The sequence below is a fragment of the Hirundo rustica genome, unplaced genomic scaffold, assembly GCF_015227805.2.
Source record: "Hirundo rustica isolate bHirRus1 unplaced genomic scaffold, bHirRus1.pri.v3 scaffold_292_arrow_ctg1, whole genome shotgun sequence".
NCBI lineage: Eukaryota > Metazoa > Chordata > Aves > Passeriformes > Hirundinidae > Hirundo > Hirundo rustica.
In genome coordinates this window covers 22,634-42,460 of record NW_026690342.1, presented here as the reverse complement: position 1 = coordinate 42,460, position 19,827 = coordinate 22,634, and the positions used below count along the sequence as shown (strand labels likewise).

General features: G+C 61.1%; 1 protein-coding gene and 3 long non-coding RNA genes across 5 annotated transcripts in view; 3 read left to right on the top strand and 1 right to left on the bottom strand.

Annotated features, from left to right (window-relative positions):
* Positions 1–186: 186 nt before the first annotated feature.
* The window catches only part of LOC120747911 (helicase SRCAP-like), a gene marked incomplete at both ends in the record, with an annotated part of 39,783 nt that continues 20,142 nt past the window's right edge, over positions 187–19,827 (bottom strand). Inside the window, 6 exons of the mRNA XM_040053962.2 lie at positions 187–281; positions 2,844–3,013; positions 7,081–7,217; positions 9,709–9,886; positions 14,093–14,397; positions 18,495–18,590. Coding sequence (XP_039909896.2) covers positions 187–281; positions 2,844–3,013; positions 7,081–7,217; positions 9,709–9,886; positions 14,093–14,397; positions 18,495–18,590 — 981 coding nt within the window. The remainder of the gene's footprint in view (positions 282–2,843; positions 3,014–7,080; positions 7,218–9,708; positions 9,887–14,092; positions 14,398–18,494; positions 18,591–19,827) is intronic.
* Positions 493–740, top strand: LOC131378801 (uncharacterized). Its single transcript, XR_009208740.1, has 3 exons — positions 493–509; positions 611–633; positions 731–740. It is a non-coding gene; the product is annotated as an uncharacterized LOC131378801 (long non-coding RNA).
* On the top strand, positions 1,026–1,756 carry LOC131378802 (uncharacterized). The gene is made up of 3 exons (XR_009208741.1): positions 1,026–1,043; positions 1,140–1,153; positions 1,739–1,756. It is a non-coding gene; the product is annotated as an uncharacterized LOC131378802 (long non-coding RNA).
* LOC131378800 (uncharacterized) lies at positions 8,549–9,482 on the top strand. 2 transcript variants are annotated; one of them, XR_009208738.1, is made up of 4 exons: positions 8,549–8,565; positions 8,927–8,981; positions 9,094–9,115; positions 9,445–9,482. It is a non-coding gene; the product is annotated as an uncharacterized LOC131378800 (long non-coding RNA). The 2 variants fall into 2 exon arrangements; XR_009208739.1 differs by lacking the exon at positions 8,549–8,565 and adding an exon at positions 8,673–8,699.

Sequence of the window (19,827 nt, the reverse complement as noted above, 5' to 3'; positions counted from 1 at the left end):
ACAGGTGAGACAGGTGAGACAGGTGTGGTCACACAGGTACAGACAGGTGAGAGCACACAGGTGAGACAGGTGAGACAGGTGAGGTCACACAGGTGAGTGCCCGTCAGCAGCAGCCGCCGCTGGCTGCAGGTGAGACAGGTGAGACAGGTGAGACAGGTGAGACAGGTGAGACAGGTGAGAGCACACAGGTGAGGGCACACAGGTGAGGGAGCAGCGCCAGCGACCAGAGCTCCATCAGCGAGTTCTGCAGCGGCGTGCCCGTCAGCAGCAGCCGCCGCTGGCTGCAGGTGAGACAGGTAACAGCACACAGGTGAGACAGGTAACAGCACACAGGTGAGACAGGTGTGGTCACACAGGTGAGAGCACACAGGTGAGGTCACACAGGTGAGAGCACACAGGTGAGACAGGTAACAGCACACAGGTGAGACAGGTGAGGTCACACAGGTGAGGTCACACAGGTGAGAGCACACAGGTGAGTGCCCGTCAGCAGCAGCCGCCGCTGGCTGCAGGTGAGACAGGTGAGAGCACACAGGTGAGACAGGTGACACAGGTGAGGGCACACAGGTGAGGTCACACAGGTGAGACAGGTGAGAGCACACAGGTGAGACAGGTGAGAGCACACAGGTGAGACAGGTAACAGCACACAGGTGAGGGCACACAGGTGAGGGCACACAGGTGAGTGCCCGTCAGCAGCAGCCGCCGCTGGCTGCAGGTGAGACAGGTGAGACAGGTGAGACAGGTGAGACAGGTAAGGTGAGACAGGTGAGACAGGTGAGACAGGTAAGGTGAGACAGGTGAGAGCACACAGGTGAGAGCACACAGGTGAGAGCACACAGGTGAGTGCCCGTCAGCAGCAGCCGCCGCTGGCTGCAGGTGAGACAGGTGAGACAGGTGAGACAGGTGAGACAGGTGAGAGCACACAGGTGAGACAGGTGAGACAGGTGAGAGCACACAGGTGAGACAGGTAACAGCACACAGGTGAGAGCACACAGGTGAGAGCACACAGGTGAGTACCCGTCAGCAGCAGCCGCCGCTGGCTGCAGGTGAGACAGGTGAGACAGGTGAGACAGGTGAGACAGGTGAGGGCACACAGGTGAGACAGGTGAGGGCACACAGGTGTGGTCACACAGGTGAGACAGGTGAGAGCACACAGGTGAGAGCACACATGTGAGGTCACACAGGTACAGACAGGTGAGAGCACACAGGTGAGGTCACACAGGTGAGGTCACACAGGTGAGAGCACACAGGTGAGACAGGTGTGGGCACACAGGTGAGAGCACACAGGTGAGGGCACACAGGTGAGGTCACACAGGTGAGAGCACACAGGTGAGGGCACACAGGTGAGGGCACACAGGTGAGGTCACACAGGTGAGGGCACACAGGTGAGGTCACACAGGTGAGGGCACACAGGTGAGGTCACACAGGTGAGAGCACACAGGTGAGGGCACACAGGTGAGGGCACACAGGTGAGAGCACACAGGTGAGGTCACACAGGTGAGGGCACACAGGTGAGAGCACACAGGTGAGGGCACACAGGTGAGGTCACACAGGTGAGGGCACACAGGTGAGGTCACACAGGTGAGGGCACACAGGTGAGGTCACACAGGTGAGGGCACACAGGTGAGGTCACACAGGTGAGAGCACACAGGTGAGGTCACACAGAGGTCACACAGGTGAGGGCACACAGCTGAGGTCACACAGGTGAGGTCACACAGGTGAGATCACACAGGTGAGACAGGTGAGACAGGTGAGGTCACACAGGTGAGGTCACACAGGTGAGGTCACACAGGTGAGGTCACACAGGTGAGGGCACACAGGTGAGGGCACACAGGTGAGGGCACACAGGTGAGAGCACACAGGTGAGGTCACACAGGTGTATCCCAGGTGCCCAGGTGTACCCCAGGTGTATCCAGATACACCCAGGTGTGTCCCAGTTAACTCAGCTCTACCCCAGGTGTGCCCAGGTGTCCCCACCTGTGCCCCAGGTGTCTCCAGGTGCGCCCTGGTACACCCAGGCGTGTCCCAGGTGTATCTCAGGTGTCCCCAATGTCCCCCAGGTGTATCTCAGGTGTCTCCAGGTGCCCCCCAGGTACACCGAGGTGTATCTCAGGTGTCCCCAATGTCCCCAATACCCCCTAGGTGCCTCCAGGTGCCCCCCAGATGTGCTCAGGTATGCCCCAGGTGTCTCCAGATGTCTCCAGGTGTGCCCTGGTGCACCCAGGTGTGCCCCAGGTGCGCCCCAAGTGTCTCCAGGTGTGTCCCAGGTACACCCAGGTGTGCCCCAGGTGTCTCCAGGTGCTCCCCAGGTGTGCCCAGGTGTGCCCCAGGTGTGCCCAGGTATCTCAGCTGTGCCCCAGGTGTGCCCAGGTGTGCCCCAGGTGTCTCCAGGTGTGCCCTGGTGCACCCAGGTGTATCTCAGGTGTATCTCAGGTGTCTCCAGGTGCGCCCCAGGTGCCCCCAGGTGCGCCCCAGGTGTGCCCAGGTGTCTCCAGGTGCCCCCCTGGTGCCCCCCCGGTGCCGCCCAGGTGCCGCCCAGGTGCGCCCAGGTGTGCCCCAGGTGTGCCCAGGTGCCCCCCAGGTGTCTTCCAGGTGCCCCCCAGGTGCGCCCAGGTGTGCCCAGGTGTCTCCAGGTGCCCCCCAGGTGCCGCCCAGGTGCCCCCCAGGTGCCCCCCAGGTGCGCCCAGGTGTATCCAGGTGCCCCCCAGGTGCCCCCAGGTGCGCCCAGGTGTGCCCAGGTGTGCCCAGGTGCCCCCCAGGTGTGCCCAGGTGTCTCCAGGTGTGTCCCAGGTGTCTCCAGGTGCCCCCCCGGTGCCCCCCAGGTGCCGCCCAGGTGCGCCGCTCACCTGTTGAAGTTGAGCAGCGACTGCCAGCGCTGGGATTTGAAGTTCTTGATGTTCTGGGCCTCGTCCAGGATCAGGTACTTCCAGTTCTTCCGGCGGAACGCCTGGTGGTCCTGGAGCACGAGCTTGTACGAGGTGATGCACACGTGGAACGCGTTGGGCTTGGTCCAGCCCTGCAGGTGAGCGCAGGTGAGCACAGGTGAGGAAAAATCCCCGTGAAAAACGGCCCTGGAACAGCCCAGGTGTGTCCCTGACAGGTGAGCACAGGTGAGGCAAAAATAAAAAAAAAATCCGCTCTAAAACAGCCCAGGTGTGCCCAGGTGTGTCCTGACATATGATACAGGTGAAATCAAAATCCCCTCAATCTCCCTAGAACAGCCCAGGTGTGCCCAGGTGTGCCCAGGTGTGGTCCTGGAGCACCAGCTTGTACGAGGTGATGCACACGTGGAACGCGTTGGGCTTGGTCCAGCCCTGCAGGTGAGCACAGGTGAGCACAGGTGAGCACAGGTGAGGCAAAAAACCCCGTGAAAAACGGCCCTGGAACAGCCCAGGTGTGCCCAGGTGTGCCCCAGGTGTGCCCAGGTGTGCCCAGGTGTGCCCAGGTGTGCTCCTGGAGCACCAGCTTGTACGAGGTGATGCACACGTGGAACGCGTTGGGCTTGGTCCAGCCCTGCAGGTGAGCACAGGTGAGCGCAGGTGAGCACAGGTGAGCACAGGTGAGCACAGGTGAGCACAGGTGAGCACAGGTGAGGAAAAAATCCAAAAAAAATCCGCTTTTAAACAGCCCAGGTGTGCCCAGGTGTGCCCAGGTGTGCCCAGGTGTGCCCTGACAAATGATAGAAGTGAAATCAAAATCCTCTCAGTCTCCCTGGAACAGCCCAGGTGTGCCCAGGTGTGCCCAGGTGTGTCCCTCACAGGTGTGCACAGGTGTGCTCAGGTGTGTGCTCAGGTGTGTCCCTCACAGGTGTGCCCAGGTGTGCCCAGGTGTGGTCCTGGAGCACCAGCTTGTACGAGGTGATGCACACGTGGAACGCGTTGGGCTTGGTCCAGCCCTGCAGGTGAGCACAGGTGAGCACAGGTGAGCACAGGTGAGCACAGGTGAGGCAAAAATCCCCCAAAAAATCCGCTTTTAAACAGCCCAGGTGTGCCCAGGTGTGCCCAGGTGTGCCCAGGTGTGTCCTGACAAACGATAGAAGTGAAATCAAAATCCTCTCAGTCTCCCTGGAACAGCCCAGGTGTGCCCAGGTGTGCCCAGGTGTGTCCCTCACAGGTGTGCACAGGTGTGCTCAGGTGTGTGCTCAGGTGTGCCCCTCACAGGTGTGCCCAGGTGTGCCCAGGTGTGCTCCTGGAGCACCAGCTTGTACGAGGTGATGCACACGTGGAACGCGTTGGGCTTGGTCCAGCCCTGCAGGTGAGCACAGGTGAGCACAGGTGAGCACAGGTGAGCACAGGTGAGCACAGGTGAGGAAAAAATCCCCGTGAAAAACGGCCCTGGAACAGCCCAGGTGTGTCCCTGACAGGTGAGCACAGGTGACATCAAAATCCACACAAAAAATTCTCCTGGAATAGCCCAGGTGTGCTCCAGGTGTGTCCCTGGGAGGTGAGCACAGGTGTGCCCAGGTGTGCCCCAGACAAATGAGCACAGGTGAGGCAAAAATCCCCCAAAAAATCCACTCTAAAACAGCCCAGGTGTGTCCAGGTGCATCCCTGACAGGTGTGCCCAGGTGTGCTCAAGTGTGTCCCTCACAGGTGTGCCCAGGTGTGCACAGGTGTGCCCAGGTGTGCCCAGGTGTGCCCAGGTGTGCTCCTGGAGCACCAGCCTGTACGAGGTGATGCACACGTGGAACGCGTTGGGCTTGGTCCAGCCCTGCAGGTGAGCACAGGTGAGCACAGGTGAGCACAGATGAGCACAGGTGAGCACAGGTGAGGCAAAAATCCCCGTGAAAAACGGCCCTGGAACAGCCCAGGTGTGCTCAGGTGTGCCCAGGTGTGCCCCAAATGAGCACAGGTGAGGTAAAAATCCCCCAAAAAATCAGCTCTAGAACAGCCCAGGTGTGCCCAGGTGCGTCCCTGACAGGTGTGCCCAGGTGTGCCCAGGTGTGTCCCTCACAGGTGTGCCCAGGTGTGCCCAGGTGTGCTCCTGGAGCACCAGCTTGTACGAGGTGATGCACACGTGGAACGCGTTGGGCTTGGTCCAGCCCTGCAGGTGAGCACAGGTGAGCGCAGGTGAGCACAGGTGAGCACAGGTGAGCGCAGGTGAGCCAAAATCCCCAAAAAAATCTGCTCTAAAACAGCCCAGGTGTGCCCAGGTGTGTCCTGACAAGTGATAGAGATGAAATCAAAATCCCCTCAATCTCCCTAGAACAGCCCAGGTATGCCCAGGTGTGCCCAGGTGTGTCCCTCAAAGGTGTGCCCAGGTGTGCCCAGGTGTGCCCAGGTGTGCCCCAGACAAATGAGCACAGGTGAGGCAAAAATCCCCCAAAAAATCCGCTCTAAAACAGCCCAGGTGTGCCCAGGTGTGTCCCTCAAAGGTGTGCCCAGGTGTGCCCAGGTGTGCCCAGGTGTGCCCAGGTGTGCTCCTGGAGCACGAGCTTGTACGAGGTGATGCACACGTGGAACGCGTTGGGCTTGGTCCAGCCCTGCAGGTGAGCACAGGTGAGCGCAGGTGAGGCAAAAATCCCCGTGAAAAACGGCCCTGGAGCAGCCCAGGTGTGCCCAGGTGTGCTCAGGTGTGTCCCCAGGTGTGCCCAGGTGTGCCCAGGTGTGCCCAGGTGTGTCCCTCACAGGTGTGCCCAGGTGTGCCCAGGTGTGCCCAGGTGTGCCCAGGTGTGCTCCTGGAGCACCAGCTTGTACGAGGTGATGCACACGTGGAACGCGTTGGGCTTGGTCCAGCCCTGCAGGTGAGCACAGGTGAGCACAGGTGAGCACAGGTGAGCACAGGTGAGCACAGGTGAGCAAAAATCCCCGTGAAAAACGGGCCTGGAACAGCCCAGGTGTGCCCAGGTGTGCCCAGGTGTGTCCCTCACAGGTGTGCCCAGGTGTGCCCAGGTGTGCCCAGGTGTGTCCCTCACAGGTGTGCTCAGGTGTGCTCAGGTGTGCCCAGGTGTGCCCAGGTGTCCCCAGGTGTGCCCAGGTGTGCTCCTGGAGCACCAGCTTGTACGAGGTGATGCACACGTGGAACGCGTTGGGCTTGGTCCAGCCCTGCAGGTGACACAGGTGAGCACAGGTGAGCACAGGTGAGGAAAAATCCCCGTGAAAAACGGCCCTGGAACGGCCCAGGTGTGCCCAGGTGTGCCCAGGTGTGCCCAGGTGTGCCCAGGTGTGCCCAGGTGTGGTCCTGGAGCACGAGCTTGTACGAGGTGATGCACACGTGGAACGCGTTGGGCTTGGTCCAGCCCTGCAGGTGAGCACAGGTGAGCACAGGTGAGCACAGGTGAGCACAGGTGAGGAAAAATCCCCGTGAAAAACGGCCCTGGAACAGCCCAGGTGTGCCCAGGTGTGGTCCTGGAGCACCAGCTTGTACGAGGTGATGCACACGTGGAACGCGTTGGGCTTGGTCCAGCCCTGCAGGTGAGCACAGGTGAGCACAGGTGAGCACAGGTGAGCACAGGTGAGCACAGGTGAGCGCAGGTGAGGCAAAAATCCCAAAAAAAATCCGCTCTAAAACAGCCCAGGTGTGCCCAGGTGTGCCCAGGTGTGTCCCTCACAGGTGTGCCCAGGTGTGCCCCACACAAACGAGCACAGGTGAGGAAAAAATCCCCCAAAAATCTGCTCTAAAACAGCCCAGGTGTGCCCAGGTGTGCCCAGGTGTGCCCAGGTGTGCCCAGGTGCCCCCAGGTGTGCCCCCAGGTGCGCCCAGGTGCGCTCACCTGTCTCTTGAAGCCCCCAGGTGTGCCCAGGTGCCCCCAGGTGCGCGCCCAGGTGTGCCCAGGAGCGCTCACCTGTCCCTTGAGGCCCCCAGGTGTGTCCCCAGGTGTCTGCAGCTGTGCCCAGGTGTCCCCAGGTGCACCCAGGTGTGCACCCAGGTGCCCCCAGCTGTGCCCCAGGTGCGCTCACCTGTCTCTTGAGGCCCCCAGCTGTGCCCAGGTGTGCCCCCAGGTGTCCCCAGCTGTGCCCAGGTGCGCCCAGGTGCGCTCACCTGTCTCTTGAGGCCCCCAGCTGTGCCCAGGTGCCCCCAGGTGTGTCCCCAGGTGTGCCCAAGTGCCCCCAGGTGCGCCCAGGTGCGCCCAGGTGCGCTCACCTGCCTCTTGAGGCGCCGCTCCTTCTGCGCCCCGTAGTAGGTGAGGATCTTGAAGCCGGGGCACCAGCGCTTGAGCTCCATCTCCCAGTTGAGCATCACCGAGGTGGGGACGATGATCAGGTGAGGGCCCCAGCTACCTGTGGGACAGGTAAAGGACAGGTGAGACAGGTGAGGGCCCCAGCTACCTGTGAGACAGGTGAGACAGGTGAGACAGGTGAGACAGGTGAGAGAGGTGGGCACGATGATCAGGTGAGGGCCCCAGCTACCTGCACAGGTGAGACAGGTGAGACAGGTGAGACAGGTGAGACAGGGGAGCACGATGATCAGGTGAGGGCCCCAGCTACCTGTGGGACAGGTAAAGGACAGGTGGGACAGGTGAGACAGGTGAGGGACAGGTGAGACAGGGGGGCACGATGATCAGGTGAGGGCCCCAGCTACCTGCGGGACAGGTGAGGGACAGGTGAGGGACAGGTGAGACAGGTGAGGGCCCCAGCTACCTGTGAGACAGGTGAGACAGGTGAGGGACAGGTGAGGCAGGTGAGGAACAGGTGAGACAGGTGAGAGAGGTGAGACAGGTGGGACAGGTGAGACAGGTGAGACAGGTGAGACAGGAGGCCACGATGATCAGGTGAGGGCCCCAGCTACCTGCACAGGTGAGACAGGTGAGACAGGTGAGGGACAGGTGGGCACGATGATCAGGTGAGGGCCCTAGCTACCTGTGGGACAGGTGAGACAGGTGAGACAAGTGAGACACAGGTGAAAGAGGTGAGGACAGGTGAGGGACAGGTGAGACACCCAAAACCACCTCAGGTGAGACCCAGCTACCTGAGTACAGGTGAGACAGATAACGGCCAAACGTACCCCAGGTGTGCCCAGGTGTGTTTCCTGTATCTCAGGTGTATCCCAGGTGTATCTCAGGTGTGCCCAGGTGTATCCCAGGTGTGTTTCCTCTATCCCAGGTGTATCTCAGGTGTGTCACACTCACCTTTCTCGCAGGCCAGGTGCGCCAGGAGGGAAATGGTCTGGATGGTTTTGCCCAGCCCCATCCCAGGTGTATCTCAGGTGTGCCCAGGTGTATCTCAGGTGTGCCCAGGTGTGTCACACTCACCTTTCTCGCAGGCCAGGTGCGCCAGGAGGGAAATGGTCTGGATGGTTTTGCCCAGCCCCATCCCAGGTGTATCCCAGGTGTATCTCAGGTGTATCCCAGGTGTATCTCAGGTGTGCCCAGGTGTATCCCAGGTGTATCCCAGGTGTGCCCAGGTGTGCCCAGGTGTATCTCAGGTGTGTTTCCTGTATCTCAGGTGTACCCAGGTGTATCCCAGGTGTGCCCAGGTGTGCCCAGGTGTATTCTCTCACCTTTCTCACACGCCAGGTGCGCCAGGAGGGAAATGGTCTGGATGGTTTTGCCCAGCCCCATCCCAGGTGTTCCCAGGTGTATCCCAGGTGTATCTCAGGTGTGTTTCCTCTATCCCAGGTGTATCTCAGGTGTGTTTCCTGTATCTCAGGTGTATCCCAGGTGTGTCACACTCACCTTTCTCGCAGGCCAGGTGCGCCAGGAGGGAAATGGTCTGGATGGTTTTGCCCAGCCCCAGCTCAGGTGTATCTCAGGTGTATCTCAGGTGTGTTTCCTGTATCTCAGGTGTGCCCAGGTGTATCCCAGGTGTATCCCAGGTGTGCCCAGGTGTATCTCAGGTGTGCCCAGGTGTGTCACACTCACCTTTCTCGCAGGCCAGGTGCGCCAGCAGCGAGATCGTCTGGATGGTTTTGCCCAGCCCCATACCAGGTGTGTCACAGGTGTATCCCAGGTGTGTTTCCTGTATCTCAGGTGTATCCCAGGTGTGCCCAGGTGTATCCCAGGTGTATCTCAGGTGTATCTCAGGTGTATCTCAGGTGTATCCCAGGTGTGCCCAGGTGTGCCCAGGTGTATCTCAGGTGTGTCACACTCACCTTTCTCACACGCCAGGTGCGCCAGGAGCGAGATCGTCTGGATGGTTTTGCCCAGCCCCATCCCAGGTGTATCTCAGGTGTATCCCAGGTGTGTTTCCTGTATCCCAGGTGTATCCCAGGTGTATCTCAGGTGTGCCCAGGTGTGTCTCAGGTGTGTCACACTCACCTTTCTCACAGGCCAGGTGCGCCAGCAGCGAGATCGTCTGGATGGTTTTGCCCAGCCCCATCCCAGGTGTGCCCAGGTGTATTCCAGGTGTGCCCAGGTGTGTTTCCTGTATCTCAGATGTATCTCAGGTGTGCCCAGGTGTATCCCAGGTGTATCCCAGGTGTGTTTCGGGGTTCCCAGGTGTATCCCAGGTGTGCCCAGGTGTACCCAGGTGTGTTTCCTGTATCTCAGGTGTGCCCAGGTGTGCCCAGGTGTATCTCAGGTGTATCTCAGGTGTATCTCAGGTGTGCCCAGGTGTATCTCAGGTGTGCCCAGGTGTATCACAGGTGTGTCACAGGTGTGCCCAGGTGTATCTCAGGTGTGCCCAGGTGTGTCACACTCACCTTTCTCGCAGGCCAGGTGCGCCAGGAGGGAAATGGTCTGGATGGTTTTGCCCAGCCCCATCCCAGGTGTATCTCAGGTGTACCCAGGTGTGTTTCCTGTACCCCAGGTGTGCCCAGGTGTGTCACACTCACCTTTCTCGCAGGCCAGGTGCGCCAGCAGCGAGATCGTCTGGATGGTTTTGCCCAGCCCCATCTCGTCGGCCAGGATCCCGTTCAGCTTCTTCTCGTACATGGTCACCAGCCAGTCCAGGCCGATGTGCTGGTACTCGCGGAGGGTGCCCCTCAGCAGGTGAGGGATGGGCGTCTTCACCTGCGCAGGTGAGACACAGGTAACACAGGTGAGACACAGACATGGTACAGGTGAGGCACAGGTGAGTCCCTACACCGCCCTGTCACAGCCAGTCCAGGCCGATGTGCTGGTACTCGCGGAGAGTGCCCCTCAACAGGTGAGGGATGGGCGTGTGCACCTGTGCAGGTGAGACACAGGTGAGACACAGGTGAGACACAGACACAGCACAGGTAAAGCACAGGTAAAACCCAAATCCCATCACAGCCAGTCCAGGCCGATGTGCTGGTACTCGCGGAGGGTGCCCCGCAGCAGGTGAGGGATGGGCGTCTTCACCTGCGCAGGTGAGACAGGTAAAGCACAGGTGAGACAGGTGAGACACAGATGAGACAGAGGTGAAACACAGGTAAAACCCAAATCCCATCACCAGCCAGTCCAGGCCGATGTGCTGGTACTCGCGGAGGGTGCCCCTCAACAGGTGAGGGATGGGCGTCTTCACCTGCGCAGGTGAGACACAGGTGAGACACAGGTGAGACACAGGTGAGACACAGGTGAGTCCCTACACCCCCCTGTCACACCCAGCCCAGTCCCAGGTGCTGGGAACACCTCAAGGTGCCCTCAGCAGTTGAGGGATGGGCATCTGCACCTACACAGGTGAGACACAGGTGAGACACAGGTGAGACACACACAGGGCACAGGTAAAGCTCAGGTAAAACCCAAATCCCATCACAGCCAGTCCAGGCCGATGTGCTGGTACTCCCTCAAGGTGCCCCTCAACAGGTGAGGGATGGGCGTCTTCACCTGCGCAGGTGAGACAGGTAAAGCACAGGTGAGACACAGGTGAGGCACAGGTGAGACACAGACACAGCACAGGTGAGGCACAGGTAAAACCCAAATCCCATCACAGCCAGTCCAGGCCGATGTGCTGATATTCCCTCAAGGTGCCCCGCAGCAGGTGAGGGATGGGCGTGTGCACCTGCGCAGGTGAGACAGGTAAAGCACAGGTGAGACACAGACATGGCACAGGTAAAGCACAGGTGAGACAGGTGAGACACAGGTAAAGCACAGGTGAGTCCCTACACTCCTGTCACAGCCAGTCCAGGCCGATGTGCTGGTATTCCCTCAAGGTGCCCCTCAGCAGGTGAGGGATGGGCGTCTTCACCTGCGCAGGTGAGACAGGTAAAGCACAGGTGAGACAGATAAAGCACAGGTGAGACAGAAGTGAGACACAGGTAAAACCCAAATCCCATCACAGCCAGTCCAGGCCGATGTGCTGGTATTCCCTCAAGGTGCCCCTCAGCAGGTGAGGGATGGGCGTCTTCACCTGTGCAGGTGAGGCACAGGTGAGACACAGGTGAGACACAAGTGAGGCACAGGTGAGACACAGGTGAGGCACAGGTGGGACACAGAGGGAGCACAGGTGGGACACAGAGGGAGCACAGGTGGGACACAGGTGAGACACAGGTGGGACACAGAGGGAGCACAGGTGAGACACAGGTGGGACACAGAGGGAGCACAGGTGAGACACAGGTGAGACACAGGTGAGGCACAGGTGAGACACAGGTGAGGCACAGGTGGGACACAGAGGGAGCACAGGTGGGACACAGAGGGAGCACAGGTGGGACACAGGTGAGACACAGGTGGGACACAGGTGAGACACAGGTGAGACACAGGTAAAGCACAGGTGAGACACAGACATGGCACAGGTGAGACACAGAGAGAGCACAGGTGAGTCCCTACACTCCTGTCACACCCAGCCCAGCCCCAGGTGCTGGGGATGCCTCAAGGTGCCCCTCAGCAGGTGAGGGATGGGCGTGTGCACCTGTGCAGGTGAGACACAGGTGAGGCACAGGTGAGGCACAGGTGAGGCACAGGTGAGTCCCTACACCCCCCTGTCACACTCAGCCCAGCCCCAGGTGCTGGGAACGCCTCAAGGTGCCCCTCAACAGGTGAGGGATGGGCGTGTGCACCTGCGCAGGTGAGACACAGGTGAGACACAGAGAAAGCACAGGTGAGGCACAGGTGAGTCCCTACACCCCCCTGTCACACTCAGCCCAGCCCCAGGTGCTGGGAACGCCTCAAGGTGCCCCTCAACAGGTGAGGGATGGGCGCGTGCACCTGCGCAGGTGAGACACAGGTGAGACAGGCGAGACACACAAGGCACAGGTGAGGCACAGGTGAGGCACAGGTGAGACACAGGTGAGACAGGTGAGACACACAAGGCACAGGTGAGGCACAGGTGAGACACAGGTGAGACACAGACAGGGCACAGGTGAGACACAGGTAACACAGGTAAAGCACAGGTAAAGCACAGGTGAGACAAAGGTGAGACACAGGTGAGGCACAGGTGAGGCACAGGTGACACACACACAAGGCACAGGTGGGACGCAGGTTACACAGGTAAAGCTCAGGTGAGACACCAGTGAAGCTCCCGAGTCCTGGATAAAACCAGATGTACCCAGGTGTGCCCAGGTGTAGCCCAGGTGTGCCCAGGTGTATCTAACTGTGCCCAGGTGCACTCAGGTGTGCCCAGGTGTATCCCAGGTGTACCCCAGGTGTACCCAGGTGTACCCAGGTGTACCCAGGTGTATCCCAGGCGTAGCCCAGGTGTATCCCAAGTGTAGGTAACCGTACCCAGGTGCACTCAGGTGTGCCCAGGTGTAGCCCAGGTGTGCCCAGGTGTATCCCAGGTGCACCCAGGTGTACCCCAAGCGTATCGAGCTGTGTCCAGGTGTACCTCAGGTGCACTCAGGTGTGCCCCAGGTGTACCCACGTGTACCCAGGTGTACCCAGGTGTATCCCAGGTGTGCCCAGGTGTATCCCAGGTGTATCTAACTGTACCCAGGTGTACCCAGGTGTGCCCAGGTGTATCCCAGGTGTATCCCAGGTGTGCCCAGGTGTGTCCCAGGTGTATCTAACTGTCCCCAGGTGTACCCAGGTGTGCCCAGGTGTGCCCAGGTGTATCCCAGGTGTATTTAACTGCACCCAGGTGTACCCCAGGTGCGCTCACCTGCGCGGTGGCCAGCGTGTACCCCTTGGGCTGCAGGCTCTCCGCCCTGCACAGGTGTGCCCAGGTGTGCCCAGGTGTATCCCAGCTGTGCCCAGGTGTATCCCAGCTGTGCCCAGGTGCACTCAGGTGTGCCCAGGTGTGCCCAGGTGTGCCCAGGTGTATCCCAGCTGTACCCAGGTGTATCCCAGCAGTACCCAGGTGTATCCCAGGTGTACCCAGGTGCGCCCAGGTGTATCCCAGGTGTATGTAACTGTGCCCAGGTGTGCCCAGGTGTGCCCAGGTGTGCCCAGGTGTGCCCAGGTGTACCCCAGGTGCGCTCACCTGCGTGGTGGCCAGCGTGTACCCCTTGGGCTGGAGGCTCTCCACCCTGCACAGGTGTGCCCAGGTGTATCCCAGGTGTATTTAACTGTGCCCAGGTGTGCCCAGGTGTATGTAACTGCACTCAGGTGTATCCCAGGTGTACCCAGGTGTATCCCAGCTGTATGTAACTGTACCCAGGTGTATCCCAGGTGTATTTAACTGTACCCAGGTGCCCCCAGGTGCGCTCACCTGCGTGGTGGCCAGCGTGTACCCCTTGGGCTGGAGGCTCTCCGCCCTGCACAGGTGTGCCCAGGTGTGCCCAGGTGTATCTAGCTGCACTCAGGTGTATCCCCGGTGTACCCAGGTGTATCCCAGGTGCACTCAGGTGTATCCCAGGTGTATCTAACTATGCCCATGTGAATCCCAGGTGCGCTCAGGTGTACCCAGGTGTGCCCAGGTGTATGTAACCATACCCAGGTGTATCCCAGGTGTGCCCAGGTGTATCCCAGCTGTGCCCAGGTGCCCCCAGGTGCGCTCACCTGCGTGGTGGCCAGCGTGTACCCCTTGGGCTGGAGGCTCTCCGCCCTGCACAGGTGTGCCCAGGTGTGCCCAGGTGTGCCCAGGTGTATGTAACTGTACCCAAGTGTATCCCAGGTGTGCCCAGGTGTATCCCAGGTGTATCTAACTGTGCCCAGGTGTATCCCATCTGTGCCCAGGTGCGCCCAGGTGTACCCCAGGCGTATCTAACTGTGCCCAGGTGTACCCAGGTGTATGTAACTGTGCCCAGGTGTATGTAACCATACCCAGGTGTATCCCAGGTGTGCCCAGGTGTATGTAACCATACCCAGGTGTATCCCAGGTGTGCCCAGGTGTACCCAGGTGTATCCCAGCTGTGCCCAGGTGCGCCCAGGTGCGCTCACCTGCGTGGTGGCCAGCGTGTACCCTTTCGGCTGGAGGCTCTCCGCCGCCGCCGCGATGTCGCTGATCTCCTTCTTGGGGGCGGGGCCGGCGGGGGCGGGCGTGGCCGGCGTCACCTGGGCGGGGGCGGGCTCTGCCGCGGCGGCGGCGGCCCCGCCCCCGGCCCCGCCCCCTCGCCCCTCACCTGGCGGCGCCGCGGCCCCGCCCTCCTGGGCCTCGCCCTCCTCCTCCTCCTCCTCGTCGTCGGCCTCGTCGGCGTCGTCGCCGCTCTCGTCGTCGTCGTCGTCGCTGTCGCCGCCAGGTGAGTCTGGGGGGGGGGGGGGCACAGGTGAGGGAGGCGGGGAGAGGGGCGGGGCGCAGGTGGGTGGGGTTTGGGGCGCACCTGGGTGGGGTTTGGAGCACACCTGGGCAGGTAAATGGCACCTGGGTGGGGTCTGTAACACACCTGGACAGGTAAATGGCACCTGGGTGGGGTTTGGGGCACACCTGGGCAGGTAAATGACACCTGGGTGGGGTTTGGGGCACACCTGGGCAGGTAAATGGCACCTGGGTGGGGTTTGGAGCACACCTGGGCAGGTAAATGGCACCTGGGTGGGGTGGGGCACACCTGGGCAGGTAAATGACACCTGGGTGGGGTTTGGGGCACACCTGGGCAGGTAAATGACACCTGGGTGGGGTTTGGGGCACACCTGGGCAGGTAAATGGCACCTGGGTGGGGTCTGTGACACACCTGGGCAGGTAAATGGCACCTGGGTGGGGCTCACAGCACACCTGGGCAGGTAAATGGCACCTGGGGAGGGGCAGGGTGCAGCTGGGTGGGGTCTGTGACACACCTGGGCAGGTAAATGGCACCTGGGTGGGGTTTGGGGTGCACCTGGGCAGGTAAATGGCACCTGGGTGGGGTCTGTGACACACCTGGGGAGGGGTGGGGCGCAGCTGGGTGGGGTTTGGAGCGCACCTGGACAGGTAAATGACACCTGGGGAGGGGCGGGGCACAGCTGGGTGGGGTTTGGGGCGCACCTGGGCAGGTAAATGACACCTGGGTGGGGTTTGGGGCACACCTGGGCAGGTAAATGGCACCTGGGTGGGGTCTGTGACACACCTGGGCAGGTAAATGACACCGGGGTGGGGCCTAAGGTGGACCTGGAGTGGTCTGGGACACACCTGGGGAGGGGCGGGGCGCACCTGGGTGGGGTCTAGAGCACACCTGGGCAGGTAAATGACACCTGGGTGGGGTTTAGAGCACACCTGGGTGGGGCTGGGTGGGGTTTGGAGCACACCTGGGTGGGGCTGGATGGGGTTTGGGGCGCACCAGGACAGGTAAATGGCACCTGGATGGGGTCTATAGCACACCTGGGTGGGGTTTGAAGCACACCTGGGCAGGTAAATGGCACCTGGGTGGGACCTGAAGGACACCTGGGTGGGGCTGATGTCACACCTGGGCAGGTAAATGGCACCTGGAGAGGGGCGGGGTGCACCTGGGTGGGGTCTACAGCACACCTGGGTGGGGTTTGGAGCACACCTGGGCAGGTAAATGGCACCTGGGTGGGGTTTGGGGCGCACCTGGACAGGTAAATGGCACCTGGGTGGGGTTTGGGGCGCACCTGGGCAGGTAAATGGCACCTGGGTGGGGTTTGGGGTGCACCTGGGCAGGTAAATGGCACCTGGGTGGGGTTTAGAGCACACCTGGGCAGGTAAATGGCACCTGGGTGGGGTCTGTGACACACCTGGGCAGGTAGATGGCACCTGGGGAGGGGTGGGGCGCAGCTGGGCGGGGTTTGGAGCACACCTGGGCAGGTAAATGGCATCTGGGTGGGGCCTATAGCACACCTGGGCAGGTAAATGGCATCTGGGTGGGGCCTATAGCACACCTGGGCAGGTAAATGGCACCTGGGTGGGGTTTGGGGCGCACCTGGACAGGTAAATGGCGCCTGGGTGGGGTTTGGAGCACACCTGGACAGGTAAATGACACCTGGGTGGGGTTTGGGGCACACCTGGGCAGGTAAACTGCACCTGGGTGTGTCTGTGACACACCTGGGCAGGTAAATGGCACCTGGGTGGGGCTCACAGCACACCTGGGCAGGTAAATGGCACCTGGGTGGGGTTTGGGGCACACCTGGGCAGGTAAATGGCACCTGGGTGGGGTTTGGGGCACACCTGGGCAGGTAAACGGCACCTGGGTGGGGTGGAGCACACCTGGGCAGGTAAATGGCACCTGGGGAGGGGCAGGGTGCAGCTGGGTGGGGTTTGGGGCACACCTGGGTGGGGCCTATAGCACACCTGGGTGGGGCCTATAGCACACCTGGACAGGTAAATAGCACCTGGGCGGGGTCTGTGACACACCTGGACAGCTAAATGGCACCTGGGCGGGATCTGTGACACACCTGGGCAGGTAAATGGCACCTGGGTGGGGCTTGGGGTGCACCTGGGCAGGTAAAAGGCACCTGGGTGGGGTTTGGGGTGCACCTGGGTGGGGCTTCGAGCACACCTGGGCAGGTAAATGACACCTGGGTGGGGTTTGGGGCACACCTGGGGAGGTAAACAGCACCTGGGTGGGGTTTAGAGCACACCTGGGCAGGTAAATGGCACCTGGGTGGGGTTTGGGGCACACCTGGGGAGGTAAACAGCACCTGGGTGGGGCCTGTGACACACCTGGGCAGGTAAATGGCACCTGGGTGGGGTTTGGGGCACACCTGGGCAGGTAAATGGCACCTGGGTGGGGTTTGGGGCACACCTGGACAGGTAAATGACACCTGGGTGGGGTTTGGAGCACACCTGGGGAGGGGTGGGGCACACCTGGGGAGGGGCGGGGTGCAGCTGGGTGGGGGTTGGAGCACACCTGGGTGGGGCTGGGTGGGGTTTAGAGCACACCTGGGCAGGTAAATGACACCTGGGTGGGGTCTGTGACACACCTGGGCAGGTAAATGACACCTGGGTGGGGCTCACAGCACACCTGGACAGGTAAATGACACCTGGGTGGGGTTTGGGGTGCACCTGGGTGGGGTTTGGGGTGCACCTGGGCAGGTAAATGGTACCTGGGTGGGGTTTGGAGCACACCTGGGCAAGTAAATGGCACCTGGGTGGGGTCTGTGATACACCCGGGCAGGGGTGGGGCACACCTGGGGAGGGGCGGGGCGCAGCTGGGTGGGGTCTCTAGCACACCTCTGTGGGGTCTGGAGCACACCTGGACAAGTAAATGGCACCTGGGTGGGGCCTGTGACACACCTGGACAGGTAAATGGTACCTGGGTGGGGTGGGGCACACCTGGGTGGGGTTTGGAGCACACCTGGACAGGTAAATGGCACCTGGGTGGGGCCTAAGGTGGACCTGGAGTGGTCTGGGAGACACCTGGGGAGGGGCGGGGCGCACCTGGGTGGGGTTTGGGGCGCACCTTGACAGGTAAATGACACCTGGGTGGGGTTTGGGGCGCACCTGGACAGGTAAATGACACCTGGGTGGGGTTTGGGGTGCACCTGGGCAGGTAAATGGCACCTGGGTGGGGTCTGTGACACACCTGGGCAGGTAAATGGCACACCAGGGCAGGATTGGTGACACAGGTGTTACAAACACTGTCCCAGGTGAGCTCACCTGAGCGGGTGTTACCTGTCCCCAGGTGAGTTACCTGAGTGGGCGTTACCTGTCCCAGGTGTGTTACCTGGGTGTTACCTGTCCCAGGTGCGTTACCTGTCCCAGGTGCGTTACCTGGGCGTTACCTGTCCCCAGGTGCCTTACCTGTCCCAGGTGAGCTCACCTGAGTGGGTGTTACCCGTCCCCAGGAGTGTTACCTGTCCCAGGTGCGTCACCTGTCCCAGGTGAGCTCACCTGAGCGGGTGTTACCTGTCCCCAGGTGCATTACCTGTCCCAGGTGAGCTCACCTGAGCGGGTGTCACCTGTCCCAGGTGCGTTACCTGGGTGTTACCTGTCCCAGGTGCGTTACCTGAGCAGGTGTTACCTGTCCCAGGTGCATTACCTGGGTGTTACCTGTCCCAGGTGTGTTACCTGGGTGTTACCTGTCCCCAGGTGAGCTCACCTGAGCGGGTGTTACCTGTCCCCAGGTGAGTTACCTGAGTGGGCGTTACCTGTCCCAGGTGAGCTCACCTGAGTGGGCGTTACCTGTCCCAGGTGAGCTCACCTGAGTGGGCGTTACCTGTCCCAGGTGAGCTCACCTGAGTGGGTGTTACCTGTCCCCAGGTGAGTTACCTGAGCGGGTGTTACCTGTCCCCAGGTGTGTTACCTGTCCCCAGGTGAGTTACCTGAGCGGGTGTTACCTGTCCCCAGGTGTGTTACCTGTCCCAGGTGAGCTCACCTAGGTGGGTGTTACCTGTCCCAGGTGAGTTACCTGGGTGTTACCTGTCCCCAGGTGTGACCTGTCCCAGGTGCGTTACCTGTCCCAGGTGAGCTCACCTGAGCGCGTGCTGCTGGCGCCGGGGGCGGAGTCGCAGTCGGAGTCGGTGAAGGCGCCGCGGTAACGCTGCAGCAGCTCCTCCATGGGCAGCGCACCTGCAACACACCTGGGGGTCACCTGGGGGCACCTGAACACACCTGAGATACACCTGAGATACCTGCAACACACCTGGGGGTCACCTGGGAGCACCTGGGGGCACCTGAGATACACCTGGGGGTTACCTGGGGGCACCTGGGAGCACCTGAGACACACCTGAGATACACCTGAGATACACCTGAGATACACCTGAGATACCTGCAACACACCTGGGGGTCACCTGGGGGTTACCTGAGACACCTGGAACACACCTGGGGGTCACCTGGGGATTACCTGAGATACCTGCAACACACCTGGGGGTCACCTGGGGGCACCTGGGAGCACCTGAGACACACCTGAGACACACCTGAGATACCTGGGGGGGGACCTGAGATACCTGAGATACACCTGAACACAGCTGGGGGTTACCTGGGGGCACCTGAGACACACCTGAGATACACCTGGGGGTCACCTGGGGGCACCTGAACACACCTGAGATACACCTGGGGGTCACCTGGGGTCACCTGGGAGCACCTGGAACACACCTGGGGGTTACCTGGGGGCACCTGGGAGCACCTGAGATACACCTGAACACACCTGGGGGTTACCTGGGGGCACCTGAACACACCTGAGATACACCTGAGATACCTGGAACACACCTGGGGGTTACCTGGGGGCACCTGAGACACACCTGGGGGCACCTGAACACACCTGGGGGTTACCTGGGGGCACCTGGGAGCACCTGGAACACACCTGGGGGTCACCTGGGAGCACCTGGGAGCACCTGAGATACACCTGAGATACCTGGGGGGGGACCTGAGATACCTGAGATACACCTGAACACAGCTGGGGGTTACCTGGGGGCACCTGAACACACCTGGGGGTTACCTGGGGGCACCTGGGAGCACCTGAGACACACCTGAGATACACCTGAGATACCTGCAACACACCTGGGGGTCACCTGGGGGCACCTGGGAGCACCTGAGACACACCTGGGGGCACCTGGGGGCACCTGAACACACCTGGGGGTTACCTGAGAGCACCTGGAACACACCTGGGGGTTACCTGGGGGCACCTGGGAGCACCTGAGACACACCTGAGATACACCTGAGAGCACCTGAGATACCTGAGATACACCTGGGGGTTACCTGGGGGCACCTGAACACACCTGAGATACACCTGAGATACCAGGGGGGGACCTGAGATACCTGAGATACACCTGAACACAGCTGGGGGTTACCTGGGGGCACCTGGGAG